The following is a 16,567-nucleotide window of genomic DNA, read 5'->3' on the forward strand; positions in this document are numbered from 1 at the left end:
CTTTTTGTGAGCAAGGAATTCTCTGTATGCCCAGAAAACAGCAGTGGGGCAAATGAAGCTTATAAGGATACTGATAAATAAGCTTCTTGTGAGTAGAAACCGTATCTTTACTTTCTTTCTGGTAGACTCTGAACGAATCCACTTAACTGACCTCAGCCATGGTTTCTTGGTCCCTAAAGCAGACACAGTGTGGCCAGGTTCACAGCACGGCTGGGCAGACCTGAGGGGCAGGGACTGGGTGACTTCGCAGGTTATCACCTGGATACCTGTTTCCTCATCTGTAATGCGGAACTGCTTTCCTGTAAACTCGTAGAACAGTGTCTCAGGGTCGGCCATTCTTGGTAGGGGTGTCTCTAAAGCTTTGTAAACTCTACTAGAAGGTCCTGGGCACCAGGAGGGACGACGACACTGGCGGGTGGACGGGGTGTGTGCGATCGGGGTGGGGGGGGAGGGTGCACGGGAGCGACTGATTAGAGGAGCCTTCATCCTCCACCCCAACCCCGGGACTCTCAACCTCCCCTCCCCCTTTCCTTTCCAGAGCTTTCCACAGCTCGGAGCCCCTCCCGCCTCCAGGGACAGGAGGGGTGGGTTGGGCTGAGCTCGGGGGGCTCGGGCCGCACCCATTCTGTCCGGCCTGCGGCGCGACCTCAGCCGGTCTCCGTGTCAGAGCCTCTGTCTGGGGCCCCCACCTGCAAAATCGCTCCTCTAAGGCTCTTCCAGCCTAAAGCTCGTCTTCTTCCACCTCTAGGGTGCGGACTCTCCCTCCCACTCCGACCGCGTCTCCCCCACAGGCCGCACAGAGCCTCACCGCACTACGACCCACCCCAAGACTGCGCACGGGGAGCGTCCCTCCGCCGGCCTCCGCGACAGCGCGGACGCGGCCGAGATACCGCGAGATCTGGGAGGTGGGGCGCCGGAAGCCAGGCCACTCTCGCGAGGCCAGGTGGAGCAGAGCCGGGAGGTCCGGTGCAGCGTGGAGGTCGTTGGAGACAGTGTCCTGCTGCCAGCTCCTTCGCCGGCCAGTCCGCGCCCCGCCCGTCTCAGCCATGCTCTCCGCCCTCGCCCGGCCTGCCAGCGCCGCTCTCCGCCGCAGCTTCAGCACCTCTGCCCAGGTAGGTCCTGCGAGGGGCTGCCTGCAGGTGGAGGCTCCCTGACCTAGGCCACGTGTGTTCCTGGCTCGCGAGCAGCCTTGACCCCCGGGCCAGCCTGGACCGCAGGGCCGCCCGGTGCTGGTCCTCGGCTGTGGCGTCCTGGGCCGGCCCTGATACCGGGCAGGAGGTGCGGGGGAGAAAGCCCAGGAGTCGGAGGGTGGGGAAGTAGTCCAGCTCCAGGACCGGGGCGCTTCTCCGAGCCTCCCAGTTCGCCCCCGGGCCCCCCAGAGGGTCTGCTCTTGACCTGTGCTCCTTCAAGGTGGAGAAGCCAGGGCTCTAGGGCCGAAAGTAACTTATTTTCCATAGTATTTTGAGAGACTAACCTCGTTCTTGCAGCGTCCGTACAAGCACTGTGTAATTTTTAACTCCATAGTGCAGACAGGCAGAGATACCGAGGGCAGAGCACTGGTCCAAGGTTACACAGTGTTTTGGCCAGAGGATTAAAATTCAGCTCTCCTGACCACTGTGAGTGACTTTTTTGGATCATCAAGCCTTTGCTCTAAGAACCTGAAGACTCTGCTTCCTCTTAAGGACCTTTTGAAGGCTCCTTCTTGCGGTGGGCGGACTGGGCCTGCCCCCGGGTGTTGTTAACTGCGCGGCTTGGCCTGGGACTACTTAAGCCTAAGCTATTTTTAGCTGTCTTCTAGGGTAGCGATTCTCAAACGCTGGTGTGTCAGAATCACCTGAAAGCTGGTAAAGATCAGAGGCCGAGGCTCATTGAAGGAGGGTAGGATCTGGGCCTCCGTGTTTTTTACCAAGTTCCCCAAGTGATTCTAATACAACCAAAGTTAGAACCCAGGAGATGCCCACATTGCCTCTTAGAGTACCACACCCCAAAAGGGAGGTGATTATTAAATGAGGTTCCACATTTCTTACTTAGCTTTTGTTCTTCAGATCAGTTTCCTGTGCATTCAGTTCATTCGAAAAAATAAATATATGAATGAGTACATTTGAGTATCCGTGTTGCCCAGAACTGTGCTGGGTGCTGCAGGTGAAACCAGGATGAGTGAGAAGTGGCACTTAAGCCAACAGTGAGTAAACAAATGTAGGACAGGTGGAGGTGATGAAGATTGATGCTGAGTAGTGGGGGAAGGGGGATTAACTGCACGTAAGACCGTGGGATTTGCTGATAACGATTTCATGAGGTGTATAGAGAGAAAGAGGAACATGGAGAAAACCAAGGCTTTGGGGTTTGGAGTTGAGATTTGCTGAGGTGGGAAATACTGCTAGAAGAGAGTGATTGTAGTGGGGTGGGTATCAGGAGCTCAGATTTGGATATGTTGAGTTTAAAATGCCTATTGGACATACAGGTGGAGTTGTTGAAGTATATAAGTGTATAAGTCAGAAAGATGAGCTTGAGCCAGATGGTACATTGGCCTAGGGAGACTTCAACCTCAGTGTATTTATGTCTCTCCGTATGTACTAAGGTACTAATATGTATGACACAAAAAACAGAAATTTAAAAACCATAACAGATTAAAAAAAGCAAACTTACAAGTGAAGGAAGTGTTACTATATATCCATTTTCAAAGCCCCGTTGCTAAACAGTGTGCTGTTGACAACCACTCCTCAACGTGGAAAAAGATATGGAGTTTGGAAACAGCTTGTTTACAAAGAGATCATGAGCTAACCTGCAATACCAAAGATTCTTCTCATCTCACTGTAAAGATATCACCACTTACAAGTTATGTTTTTATAAATATTAACTAAGTTGATGAAACCTTATAATATACAAACAATAACATCACTTCATCACACTGAAAGCAATCCCCTCTTCCCTCTCCCTGTGTTGTGTTCATCTTGTGTGTCACATAGGACTGATTCACTTAAGGACCCTAGTTGAGAGCACCAGGTCAGTCAGTTTCTTGGTAGAGTTTAATTCTTCACCTGATAGATAAAAATAAAGACACAGCCTTGACATTGACATCCTGCACACCAAGGGAACTGTCTTATGCTCCCCACATTGGAGCCCTGGTCAGCCGTGGGAGCCAGGCTGAGTAATCTGGGCATGAGGAACTTGACAAGATTTTTACTCAAGGAAATGATTAAAACTTTGAATTTTTGGAAGGGTGGTTTAGAGGTGGAGCTGAGGACCTAAGTTAGATAATGGAATCAGGATGGAAATCAGGGGCAGGTTGGGAAGATGTTTGAGATGCCAAGTCCTTTCGTGTCCTAACTGGGTGTCTCCAATAAGGGAGGAAGCAGAAGATAGCGCTAAAGTTTTGAATTTGGTTGAACACACGTGCCATTTGGGAACAGGGATGGGAGAAGTAGTAAGGACAAATTTATTTACACAGTTGGGTTTGTGGGGCCAGTGTTATGCCTAACAGAACTGGGAATGTGGAGTTGGAATTTGAGAGTTCCTAGGATTCGGGACAGGATGTGGGAGTGATAATTGAAGGTCTGGAGGTGGGTGAGATTACCAGACCTCAGGTTCTGGGTTGGTCCAGCTAGTTTTCTGTGAAGTCAAGGGTCCACCTTTAAAGCACCAACTTAAAAACAAACAAACGAAACGTGAATTTCAGTCTTAGATGTAATATATGCTTTTTAGAGTTTTAGTTTCCTTGAGCAGATTACACTGTGTGTGGTTGTTTTGGTTTTGGCTTGAGTTTTGGTTTGTTTGGTTTGATATTTGGTTTTGATAACAGAAGCCCGTTATTACTAGCATCCATTGCTGTGGAACACAGCATGCAGTGATAATGTAAAGACCCAGAGTACACAGCTGCCCTAGAGGACCGCACGCCGTGCTTTGAGTTCTTGTGGCTGCTCTTCTCTCGGTTTGTCTTCTCCCCTGGCAGCTCCCTGCCTGCTTGCCAGGATAGGCTCCCCTTCTCATTTGTGAGTTTAGGTTAGAAACAGCCTCACTCGCAATGGTTAAGAATCCGCCTGCCAATGCAGGGGACACGGGTTCAAGCCCTGGTTCAGGAAGGTCCCACATGCCGCGGAGCAACTAAGCCTGTGCACCACAGCTACTGAGCCTGCGTTCTAGAGCCCGTGAGCCACAACTACTGAGCCCGCGTGCCACAACTACTGAAGCCCGTGCGCCTAGAGCCCGTGCTCCGCAACAAGAGAAGCCACTGCAATGAGAAGCCTGCACACCGCAACGAAGAGTAGCCCCCGCTCACCGCAACTAGAGAAAGCCCGTGCGCAGTAACAAAGACCCAATTCAGCCCAAAATAAATAAATTTATTTAAAAAAAATAAAACTGCACATTGAAGGAAAGGCTTCTGTTACCAGTCCAGGTGGTGACTGAGTGAAGTTTGCTCCCCTTTCAGAGGGTACAGGAGTATGCCCCTGACGGTCACAGCATCTAGAGACATGAGTTCTCCCCCATTTTCCTGAGGCAAACCTCTGAACTTCAGAAGGAAAGGGGGCCTTTGGAATGGTAGGAATACGATTGCCTCTTCATTTGGTACTGCTGCAATAAGAGACCCAGTGCAGTACTCTGCAGTTTACCATGTGAATCCTTTTAATGCTGATTCCATCTTCACAGTCCTCTCTCTCTGCCTCTTTCTAGAACAATGCTAAAGTAGCTGTGCTGGGGGCTTCCGGAGGAATCGGGCAGCCGCTTTCACTTCTGCTGAAGAACAGCCCCTTGGTGAGCCGCCTGACCCTCTACGATATTGCTCATACACCCGGAGTGGCCGCCGATCTGAGCCACATAGAGACCAGAGCGACGGTAAAAGGTATTGAGCACGCCGACCCTGGAGAACTTACATCTCTCCTCCCCCGTAGGCCAGGATTCAGGTTTAGAGTGAGATTCTTAAGTGAAACTAGGTGTTCAGAGACTTGGGGTTTCCATGTTCATTTTACAATTAAATTTTATAAATTATTGCACCTTTTTTGACTTGAGTCTACAAAAATTTAAATAGTGTCTTTGAGAATAACAACGGTGCTCTCATCTTCCCATTTTTAGTTTTTTATAATTTAACAAGTAATATGAGGATGGGGAAGAGGCAGCCTTCTGCAGGGGTGCGGGGGCAGTAAGAAATGCTGCCAGTTGCTCCCCACCCCAGGCCATCCCTCCACCCCAGGGTTTCCTTTGCCAGCTTCCTCAAAACATGGCCACCTTAGGAAAATCCAAGGGAAATCTAGGTATGTCATCCAAGAAGTCACTCATAATTACATGTAATTATATATATCCTGCTTATTTTACCTTCACATTATAGCAGCATTCTTCCATGTCACCAGATTCTTGGTAAAATCATTTTTAAAGATGTACTATAATTTATCACTTATTTATTATTATACCCACACTGTTGACCATTGGGCTGTTTCCTGTTTTGCTCTACTGTAAATAGGTAAGCTGTGTAAACATCGTTATCTTTACATCTTGTTTCTTAGAATCCTTAAAAAAAAGAATCCTAAAAGTAGAATGAGTAGGTATGACCATTGTAAAGCTTTTACTATAAAGTATCAGATTGCTGTGCAGAAAACTTATACTGCTTTCTGTCTCTGCTGTCAGTATGAGACTGTTTGATGGTGTTTGCATGTATCTTCATTTGGTGTAGACAACACAGGAGATTGACGACTGTCAGCTCATTTGTTCGTGTGCCTTCCGTGGTCCCTCTGAATTAGTTTGCTCATTTTCTTTTGGGCTGTATATTTGAGTTTCCAAAAGCTCCCGCAATAAGGGACAAGTCAAATCAAAGTAGATTTTGGCCGATTTCCCTGAGATCTTTGAAAGTGGACCTTCTTTTCCTCAGACGATAGGAGTAAATAGAATGGATGCTGATATTTAGTCCCTGTTTATCAGCACGGGGATTTTCTCTCCTGGCCTCCACGGTGCCTTCTGATCTGACTCCGAGACAGAGCTTTTTTTTTTTTTTTTTTTTTTTTTAAAGGTAGATTCCTATTTTTTTTTTTTTAATTTTATTTACTTATGGCTGTGTTGGGTCTTCGTTTCTGTGCGAGGGCTTTCTCCAGTTGCGGCAAGCGGGGGCCTCTCACTATCGCGGCCTCTCTTGTTGCGGAGCACAAGCTCCAGACGCGCAGGCTCAGTAGTTGTGGCTCACGGGCCCAGTTGCTCCGCGGCATGTGGGATCTTCCCAGACCAGGGTTCGAACCCGTGTCCCCTGCATTGGCAGGCAGATTCTCAACCGCTGTGCCACCAGGGAAGCCCCGAGACAGAGCTTTTGTTAGGATGACCATGACGTGGAATAAGCAGCTCTTACTGGGAGCCGAGAAGGACTTAGAAGTGCTGGCGAGTTGGGTTGGATAAGGAAAAGCAGCCGACTTGGCTGATTCTGTGGGAACTTGGGCGGTTACTCTGTTCCGAATCGGGGCTGGGCCAGTGAGGCTGGAGGAAAGTGGAGTGAAAGAGACTGTCCTGCCAGCCGGTGTCGTCAGGCCCACAGTGGTAGTTCTCCAGAAGAGGAACCCCTTCATGGGCGGGCCTTCCAGCCTGTCTTGAGGCCTGTGGCCGGCCTTGGACTCAGGTGGGCCCGTCCTACCCGGGCTCTGTCCCCACAGACATGCTGGCCTCTCCAAGTCGGAAGTGGTGAAATTGCTCACTTGGGTGTTTTTTCCAGGCTACCTCGGACCTGAGCAGCTGCCAGACTGCCTGAAGGGCTGCGATGTGGTGGTGATCCCAGCGGGAGTCCCAAGAAAACCAGGTGTGTGTTGAAAGCCTTGCCTAGCATCTCCCCACAAGTCAGCTGAGGATGTAGTTTTCCATGAAAAATGGATCTGGTCCGATCTCTGCTGCAGAAAAAATGCCAAAGGCTCCCCAGTGCCTGTGGGGTACAGATGAAGCCCTCCACCTGTCACTGGGTCCCCTCGCCCAGTCTCATTGTGTTCTGTGTGCACTTTTTTTGCGTGGAACGCCCTTTCCTCCACCTGCCTCCACCTTAGAAGCTGTACTGATCCTTGGTGATCCTCCTCGGGTATAAACCCCCTCATTCCCCTCCCCACGCTCCACCCTCACAGACCTCTATCTTGGCACTTGTCACACTGGGCCGTTTTCCCTACAAGATGGATTTACTTGAAACAGGGGCCCTGTCTCACTCATGTTTGAATTTCCCATAACAACAAACACAAACAACTTGGTACACGTTTGGAAATTCGTCCTGTGCTTCATGAACACCTTGAATTGGATCGTTCGCAGGCATGACCCGGGATGACCTGTTCAACACCAATGCCACAATTGTGGCCACCCTGACTGCTGCCTGTGCCCAGCACTGCCCCGAGGCCATGATCTGCATCATTGCAAATCCGGTGAGTGCCGGCTGCTGATGCCGCATGAAAGTCCACAGTTAGCAAAAGTGTGCTTCTGTGCTTAGAGGGAGAACAATCAGGTTCATGTGCTGAAATGGATAAAGTGGATGAGCTAATAAAAGGCGCTTAGATTTATTTCCTAAGGATTCCTTCTGGCATAGACCAAGTGAGTTTTAACCTGGTTTTCCCATCAACCGTGTGCCTTTGGGCAGATCGCTTCCCCTCTCGGTATCTTAGTTTTTCCACCTGGAAAATAAGCCCATTCCTGAGGCTGCTTCAGCCCTGATTGTGGTAGCCTGTTACCTCCTTTTACTGTGTTCTACTTGGGGTTTGCAATTCCTGCTTCCTGGCGTCCCCTCCCTCCTCACACTCACACATGATCCCGTACGCAGCCCCCCAGGCCCTGCTTGCTGGTTTTTGCAGGAAGCTAGTTCTCCAGTTCAGAAACTCCGGGTGCGGTGTCCCTCCTGAGAAGTCGGCTGTGGCTCCCACGCCCGCCCTAGCAGGGCCTCAGGTTGCATGTGACAGCATCTCCTCCGGTCCTCCCTGCTGGTTGATCTGGGCTCTGGTCTCCCAAGTACAAGAAGGATCTGGGTGAAAGTGCAGTGACACTGATGTTGACTCAGGAACGTGGCCGCTGATAAACACGCAGAGCTTGTGCCCGTGGCCTCTGAGAAGAGGATCCTGCCCTTTCCGACCAGCTCACCTTTCCTTGGGGGCAACTGGTCAGAAGTTCTTGGGGGGCTGATTAACCGGTGCCTAATATAAATCTCGCTGTTTTTGTCTTGTTTTTATTCTTTCTGTGTACCAGGTAATGTGTTAAGCACTTGCCATGTATTAAGTCACTTAATCTTCACAACAACCTCATGAGGTAGTTGTCTCCCGTTTTAAGAAACTGAGTTCTAAGGAGTTGAGGTAACTTGGCCGGGGTTACGACACAGAGTGACAGAGCTGGGACTGAGCTTGTAGCTTGTAGCTTCTTGCTAGGCTGTCTTTTTTTTTTTAATGGCCGTTCGGGCTAAGTCCCAGCTGGAGCAGAAGGTGCCTTGTGGAGCCTTCATCACGTTTTTAAGTTGATAGTTGAAGGGTCACGTGCGTGTTTGAACTTTGGACGTGCATGTTTGAACTTTGGGCTCGGAGGCCACCAAGGGGAAGAGTGCCTCCCTCAGTGAATGGTTTCTTCTTTCTCATGGCGGGGAAAAGAAGCAGTCTTTTAGAGTAGGGGGCCTTCCGTCGTGAAGGTCGCTTATCAGGGCAATTTAATGTGACAGCTTAGGGCTTGTTAATGGTCTGACGAGAAGATTTTTCCTTCTGTCGCATGGCTCTGCTCTCAGAACGCAGGCAAATTGTGCCCCTCTCTCTTGGATTTACTAGGTTAACTCCACCATCCCAATCACAGCAGAAGTTTTCAAGAAACACGGAGTGTACAACCCCAATAAAATATTTGGGGTGACAACCCTGGACATCGTCCGAGCCAACACTTTTGTTGCAGAACTGAAGGTAAGAGCTGCATCGGGCATCTTTCAAGTTACCTTTCTGAACCTCTCTGGCTATTCTTGGCTCATTTACGGGCATGGAAGACACCGGGGCCCTTACAGGTCACGTGTAACTGGAGGGTTTAAATGTCTTTATAGCTCGCCTCCTTGGTGGGAAGCAGCTTGCGCGTTTTCTTGGGGAACGCAGACAGCAGGCCCCTGCAGGCTGAAACCGGCCAGCTTCCGTGTTGACCAGCTCGCTCTTCTCCCCGCTGCATCAAGGGTTCGGCTTTCCCTGGGTTTCTCACTGGCTAGGCTGGGTTGTGCTCTTCGTGTTCATCGGCTCGGCTCTGAAAACTGGTCCTAACAGGTTTTACCCGCTAATCATTAGACGAACGATAAAATCAGCAAACGTGAAGAACTTGGGAAAGTCCCTGAAATCACGTCAGAGTTCTTGTCCCTGGTCTGTGTTCTGACTCCCTTCCTGGGTACCTGCGGTGACTTACCTCGGTTCTGCTCCTGCTGGCTGCCTGCTTCTTCCTGAGCCGCCAGGCTCGTCCCGAGGGGGGGTTTGGCACCAGCGCCAGGTCTGGAGTCCTCGGTACCTTTCACAACTCGCTGTCTAGTCTGTTGGGTTATGGGCCCAGCAGAACCACTTCCTCTGGCCCAAGTACATGTCCCTCCTGAGCTTCAGGCCATTTTTCGTGAACTTATGGAGGAGGGGGTCCTCCCAAGTTGGGAATAATTGTCGTGCACACAGCTTAGTGAGAAGGGCGCACACAGGACCGTTGACCTTCCTCTTCCTCCCCTGCGCCCAGCACTTCTCTTCTAGGGTGTGGACGGTACGGTGCCCCGCTGTGATTCATGCTCTGCTGTGTTCCTCAGGATCTGCTCTCCGAGTGGGGTCAGATCCCTGAGATGTGGCCCTGGGGCCTGGGAGCTCTGTGAGTGAAGCGGAAAGAGACACTTTAATTCCAGAGACAACTGAATCACCATTTCAGCGCACATGTGTTTAGACTGTGGTTGTCTTTGAGTCAGGAAAGGCTTTGCGGAGCGGGTCTCGGTGAAGCCGAGTTTGAACGCGCCCAGGCCGGGAGGCGGGGGTTCCGGCTTCCCGAGGCATACACCCCCGGTTCCTGGAAGCAGCAGTGCTCGTTCTCGTAGGGCTCCCGTGGTGCTGCCAGCTCCGGGGGAAGCACACGTTTCCCCGGGGCCCCTAATCCTGCTGCAACAGTAGATACCTGTGGCTATTTGAATTAATTATAATTAAGTTAGAAACTGTGGTCCTCTGTTGCACTAGCCACACTTGAGATGCTCCAGAGCCCCATGTGGCCGCTGTGATCCCACAGAGAGTTCTGTCAGACCGTGGAGGCTTGGCCTCGAAGCTTTGCCACGTGAGGCGGGGAAGCATGTCTCCGCCCTGGCCGGAGAATCTAGCGCTGGATGCGTCAGTTAAGGAATGCGCCCTTTACCTCAGGCTGCCTGGCATTCTGAAAAGTTCCTGAATTGCACGGAGAATGAAAGGCTGCCCTTAACCTCGCAGCCTCTGGCTCCCCCCTCGGCCGTCTCCATCCCCGCCTTCCACTGGGCTTGCCCTTTGCACTTCATGCTCTGCTGATGGGACATGTTCTGTGAACCCCCAGGTCTTTGTTCTTTCTGCTCCTTTTGCCTAGAATACGCTTCCCTTGGTGGAGTCCTGCTCCTTCCCAGATGAAGTTAGGTCTGCCCCAGGAGGCCTTCTCCCAGGTGCCTTACAGAGCCACTCTGTGGCTGGCTTCACCCATCGCATTGGAGCGTCTGTTTGTATCTGTCTCATTTTGGACAATGAGCTTCTCAGAAGCAGGGGCCCTTTCTGTTCGTGCCTGTGTCCCTGGTGACCGGCATGGTGCCCTGGCCTGTAGACACTGCCGTGCGTGTCCATTAACTCTGTGCTGCTGGGTCTGCCCACCCTTGTGGCTGGGCTCCCCAACCTAGGCAAGGCTGGTTCCTAACTTAGGCGGTGTCTCTCTCTAGCAGCTGCAGCATTTGGGGAAGGTGGCAGCATTTTGGGGCTGCTCACCCCCTCCCGTTACTCCCACCAGCTTCTTTTTTTTGACTGTGTTAAGAAATACCTGGTTCGCAGATTCTTGGGGGCATCGTGCCTCCGGTTTAACCGATGAATCAGCCGTCCCAGCAAGCCCCGCTTAATGAACCGTGGCGTTGTGACCCCTTTCAACTTGGTTTCCTTCTTTCTGTTCCAATCACTGTTTGAGTTGACAGCCTTCTCACCCCTGGGTGTTCTGGAATCTTGCTCTGATACGAGGGATTTGTTCTCTGTAACAAAGTGTAGGTACATAAGTCTGAGCTAATGCGTGGGGATGACATCAGGTGTGGGAAAGAGGATTGTCATCCTCTGATTCCAAGAAGCTATGGGACTGATGGGGACCAGTTGGGACCCTTCAAGAAGGCAGTTTTCAGCACATTGTGAAGGGAAAGCCTCAGAGTGACCTCACCAGACACCGAGTTACTCACTCATGTGTTGAAACTGACGTCAGGCCGTGCAGGGGGGCCTAGTGGGACACGTGAGCACGGCTGGAGTCAGGCGGCCTCTTGCCTGGTTTTGTTCTGGGTTCTGTGGATTTTTCCGGTATTGGTGCTTTAGGTGCATATGACATGTGTTACACTCAAAGTGCTTGTTAAAAGTTAATCAAGCTTTACACTTTTGTTGACCAGGGTTTGGACCCGGCTCGCGTCAACGTTCCTGTCATTGGCGGCCATGCTGGGAAGACCATCATCCCCCTGATCTCTCAGGTGTGTGTGTCACCCTGCCCGGAAGCCTCAAGACCACGAGCACCGTTCAGAGGTTCACTTTGGGGCCCTCGGAGCAGGCTGACAAGGCTCTCACCGTCTGTTGGTATTTTGAAGGGATTCCTGCTGTGGGGCTGTGGTCAGCGTCCACAGCTGTGGGAGTGAGTGTGGTCAGAAGGTGTTCAAAACGGCCAGTTCTACACAGTGAAAACTGCTGGTGGAAACATCACTGCCTTCCTGATTAGGTCAGAGCAGGCAAAGCTGCTTTGTTTAAAAATGAGGAGAGACAAGGTAAACACCACTGAGAATAAGATAAATCACCTCATAACCTCAGGAGAAAATACTGAGGAAGCACCTTTTAAATCTAAGTTGGTGGACATCCTACAAAGCGAGCATTCAGTACCCTTGACAGATGTCCTGAAAGCCAGGGGAGGACTGCGGAAGCAGTCAAAGGCGAGATCCCTGGGCGCTGGTGGGTCCTGGGCAGGACCCTGAACAGAAGGGACGGTAGTGGAACAGTCGGTGACAGTTGAATAAGGTCTGTGGTTTAGTTAATTTCCTGTTCTTCATAATTCCACTGTGGTTATGTAAAATGTTACCAGGGTAAGCCGGGTGAGGAAAATCTTTCTGCTATTTTTACAACGTTTCTCTAAGTCTAAAATTAGTCCAAAATAGAGAAAGTTTTTTTAAAATGAGTAGAGAACTCGCTACACCTCCCAACAAAGTTGGCTTTTTCTTTAAAGAAAAGGTCTTGATCTCCCACGTGGCAGCGATGCCGGGGCTCGCCGGGCGTGGGGCTGGGAGGTGACCAGAGCCTGGCCCTGCTCACATGATCCCTGTGACTTCCACTTGCAGTGCACCCCCAAGGTGGACTTCCCCCAGGACCAGCTGACCACCCTCATCGGGCGGATCCAGGAGGCCGGCACGGAGGTGGTCAAGGCTAAGGCCGGAGCAGGTAGGCTCTCGGGCAGCCCCGGGCTTTTAGAGGCAGAGCCGAAGACTCATGAGGGCCCAGCAAGGAGCGGGTCCTTTTCTAAGTTTCACGTCCATCTGCTTGATAAGCAGCCCCCCAGTCAGAGGGCAGCGCAGCTTGCTGGGGGGCGTGGAGTAGTGTTTGAGGTCAGCAGAGCTAATTCCATGCCATTTGCGGGTCTGTCATTTCAAGGGATGCTGATCTAAATTCCTGATGAGACTGGAGAGCTGGAGGTTATGCAGATGGGGTTTTAGCTGGCGGGGAAGCTCACCTGGATCTTACGGTCGCCGCGCTAGCTTGGCTGACCTGCCTTTGTCCTCCTAGGCTCTGCCACCCTATCCATGGCGTATGCTGGAGCCCGGTTTGTCTTCTCCCTCGTGGATGCGATGAACGGAAAGGAAGGAGTTATCGAATGTTCCTTCATTAAGTCCCAAGAAACGGACTGTCCGTATTTCTCCACACCGCTGCTGCTGGGGGTATGTATCCTGGAGGCCAGGTCTTGGCCGGAAGGAGGAGCATTTTCTGTAGCTGAGACTCAGCAGCTGTGCTCCGTGCATTTGCTCCATGATTCAGATTTCCTTGTGCAGTAACTGCATCTCACCGCCTGGCCTGTGCTTGGATATTTGAGGGTAGAAGCATCACAGAATCAGGAGCGGGGAGAAGCCTCAGTCTGTGGGGCTGACGGGAATCTCACGGCTCCAGCAGCTGGTCAGCAGCGGCCGCCTGGGTATGCTCCCCGATGAGACCCTCGTTGTGTCCCGAGGCGGCCCACGGACAGCCCTCACAGAAGAGGCTTCCCCGCACCAGGCTGTGCTTGTTAGTTCTCATTCTGACCTCAGGGCCTGCCGAGGCGTGTGCAGTTGGTAGGCTTTCCAGTTCAGGCATTCCTGGGTCCTGCTCCTCGTCCCACTGGTTTTCCTTCTTGAAATGCGCTGGCACGGGGCCCTCCTCGTCACCTTGCTGGCTTCAGCCAGGCTGGTTTTGGGCAGCCCTCTGGTCTGCTTGACTCCTACCGAGTCTTCAGTGAGCAGGTTTCCACGTCTTAGCTGTGGGCACCTGCTGGAATCAGGCAAATGTGTGCTCGCCTTCCTCTCATGCCCAGAAAGAAGCCCTTCCCACAGACACCCTGGTGTCCAAGATCCCTGAGACCGACACTGGTCTCCAGAACTAACTGGTTAGCTCCAGAAGCAGCTGAGTGCAGGTGTGTCAGCCCGGTGCGGCCTGCGGGAGAGGCCCCCGAGGCTGACGGTCCCGGTCAGGGAGGCTCCGAGGAGGCGGCCTGGACGCCAGCGTGCTGTCTTCCTAACGTCCGACCTGTATCTCCTTAATTACGTTGGATTCAGGTGGCTATTAAAGTGTTTCTTCAGTCCTTCACCAACTTGGGAAAAAAACTAGATCCCAAAAGTACACTCTGTGTCAGGGAGAATAACTCAGGCGCTACTAATTATTGAGTTCTTTGTGTGCCAAGCAACCCACATTTGTCCTCACAGCCTCCCGTGGGGTCGATAAGGAAACAAACTTGGTGGGTGCGTGACAGGTGCACACACAGTGAGTGCCAGAGCCCGGCTCCCAGCCCAGGGCTGAATGACAGAAGCTGAGCTCCTGGCACGGCTCACACCCATCCTGCCCCGTCCTGCCCCGTCCTGCCCCGTCCTGCCCCGTCCCCGGGGTGTGCGGCTCCCTCAGCAGGCTGCCCAGAAGCCACCGGTTAGACAGGCGAGGCAGGGCTGATGAAGTTACAAGCGGGATTTTCTGTAACAAACCCATTCATGGAAACTTTCTTGTAAAATCTTACCACCTCCCCTCTCTCCTTCAGAAAAAGGGCATCGAGAAGAATCTAGGCATTGGCAAAATCTCCCCTTTCGAAGAGAAGATGATCGCCGAGGCCATTCCTGAGCTGAAAGCCTCCATCAAGAAAGGAGAGGAGTTTGTGAAGAACATGAAGTGAGAAGGTGGTTAACGAGCAGGCCGTTTCCGTAACTTACGAAGGCGTCAGGTCACCGTAAAGCCACTTCAGACACCGTTGTCTTTTCAATTTGCTTTGATGATGAGTATTGTATTAACGAACTACCCCTTCCAAATCTCGGGTCAGTCTGTCGGTGCATCAATAAAAGCAGGCTTTGATTTTCTTTTTTCAAGGTCTCCAATTAAATACTGTGCTTTCAGAACCCCGTTGGAACTGACTGCAGAGTGTGTGTCAGGCATCTCTTCCCCCCGAGTCAGAACTAGGGGTTATTTAAAAAGTAGACTGAAACGTCATGGTCTCATCCGTAGCTTCAAGTCTGTAATCTTCATCAGTAAGTGCTTCTCCCAGCCCTGCTCTTTGCACCATCGTGTCCCTCAGGTGTGTGAGCTGAAGGAAGGGCCAGCTTGGGTCTGATTCCTCGGTGTCCTCGCGCCTGTGCGGGTGGCAGCTCAGTGGCCGACGCTGGGCCGCTGTCTTCTGTCCCGGGTTCTTTCTGTGTGGTTTTCCTGGCCAAGCAAACAGCACCACTGGCTGGATTTCGTCCTCTTCTGATCGAGCCCTGATACTCAGTGGCAATGACTAGTCAAAGCCAGAATTGTGAGGAGGGCTGGGCAGGGGCAGGAACAACCAAACCAAAACACCAGCTGCAGCCACAGGGCTGAGGACACAGGGGAGGTGGCTTCGTGTCTTCATCAGTGGCCAGAAGGGACTTCGTTGCATTAGCTGGGCTTAGGATACACGTGGGGAATTAAAGGGAGACCTGATTCCCTTCGGGTACAGTTTGCTCCCCAGAAGCCGTGGCCTCTGAAGTGGAAACTGAGAGCTCAATACCTGAGAAAGAACTTTCTGACAACAGGTGATGACCTTCCAGTGAAAGGGCAGGTGGTGATCGAGCTACACCCAGTAGACAGAGACCCATTTATCTGCAGCTTTTTTTTTTTTTTTAACTAAAACTGAAGTGGATTTTATCAAGTATGACATCATTGTTTTCTTATATAAGTGATAATGTTCGTTGTTTAAAACCTGAAATGTAGCCAAATAATGCAGGAAATTATCGCCGATAATAGTATTTGTGCTCCTAATTTTGCATATTTCAAAAGTTGAGATAAAGCTTCTTGTGCCATTTTGCAACCTGTCCTTCTGGTTATTGCTGTGTAACACACACAATTCAGTTGCTTTTAAGCCAATGTTTTATTACGTCTCACGATTCTGTGGTTGGCAGGGTTCCGCTGGAAGGTTCTGCTCCTCCAGGTGTGGGGGGCTGGCCAGTCTGGCACGTTCAAGATGACGGCTCCGGCGCATGGCTGCTGTTGAGGGGACGGTGGGACAGCTGGGCTCCACGAGGCCCCTACAGCAGGACGCGCAGACTTCTTACTTGATGGCCTGGGGTTCCCAAAAGTGCAAAAGCAGAAGCTGCCAGGCGTTAAAGCTCAGGCTCAGAACTGGCACAGCATCACTGTTGCCAGGTCCTCGTGGCTAAAGCGAGTCACCAGGCAAGCCCAGGTCCATGGTGGGAGGGGCCTCAGGGGTCCTTTGGGAGCCAACTCTGGAGATTCTCTACCACACGCGCACAATTCTTTTAAGTGTACCTGTGTCTTCCCATATCGCTTGTTTAATAGCTGGATGATCCTTAGGGTGAATGTACTATAACAACGTATTCCACTGTTGGATCATTAGGTGGTTTAGGTTTTCGCTACTATGAAGACCATGGCTCTGAACGGCACGGTGCTGTCGGACTAATGCCTCCTGGAGGTTCTGTACGTGAGGCACTGTGCCAGCTCTGGGGTGCATTTGCTGCTTCCTGGCATCCTTGTCACAACCCTGACAGGCAGGACCTAGTGTGATGACTCCGCAAGTGTTCTTGGTTTAGGGTGGTCAGGTCGGTGCCGGTCTCCGTACACCAGTGGTTACCACATAAGGCCCGTCCAAGGGGTTTGCTTAAAATGCAGCCCCCTCCTGCACTGTTGGTGGGAATGTAAGTTGGTGCAGCCACTGTGGA

General features: G+C 51.6%; 2 protein-coding genes across 4 annotated transcripts in view; one reads left to right on the top strand and one right to left on the bottom strand.

The window, feature by feature from the left end:
• Positions 1 to 4,017, bottom strand: part of STYXL1 (serine/threonine/tyrosine interacting like 1) — a 63,782-nt gene extending 59,765 nt beyond the window's left edge. For 2 of the 3 annotated variants that reach the window (XM_036825264.1, XM_036825262.1), the window contains exon 1: positions 690 to 799. The gene's annotated coding sequence lies outside the window, so the exon portion shown is untranslated. Of the gene's footprint in view, positions 1 to 689; positions 800 to 1,474 lie in introns of those variants that run through there. The other variant, XM_036825263.1, reaches the window with a different exon arrangement.
• MDH2 (malate dehydrogenase 2) lies at positions 932 to 15,568 on the top strand. Its single transcript, XM_036825261.1, has 9 exons — positions 932 to 1,112; positions 4,669 to 4,837; positions 6,683 to 6,766; positions 7,258 to 7,367; positions 8,742 to 8,867; positions 11,555 to 11,632; positions 12,485 to 12,584; positions 12,927 to 13,078; positions 14,419 to 15,568. Exons 1-9 carry the CDS (start codon positions 1,047 to 1,049, stop codon positions 14,548 to 14,550), a joined length of 1,017 nt encoding a protein of 338 aa, XP_036681156.1. The 5' UTR covers positions 932 to 1,046; the 3' UTR covers positions 14,551 to 15,568.
• Positions 15,569 to 16,567: the final 999 nt, after the last annotated feature.

The sequence above is a fragment of the Balaenoptera musculus genome, chromosome 15 (assembly GCF_009873245.2).
Source record: "Balaenoptera musculus isolate JJ_BM4_2016_0621 chromosome 15, mBalMus1.pri.v3, whole genome shotgun sequence".
Classification (NCBI taxonomy): Eukaryota; Metazoa; Chordata; class Mammalia; order Artiodactyla; family Balaenopteridae; genus Balaenoptera; species Balaenoptera musculus.

Bases quoted from the DNA above. Each gene is read 5' to 3' on its own strand.
- MDH2 (XM_036825261.1), top strand. From the start codon at position 1,047: ATGCTCTCCGCCCTCGCCCGGCCTGCCAGCGCCGCTCTCCGCCGCAGC. The intron at 11,633-12,484 runs GTGTGTGTGTCA...TTCCACTTGCAG, and splicing joins TCATCCCCCTGATCTCTCAG to TGCACCCCCAAGGTGGACTT. The intron at 13,079-14,418 runs GTATGTATCCTG...TCTCTCCTTCAG, and splicing joins CCACACCGCTGCTGCTGGGG to AAAAAGGGCATCGAGAAGAA.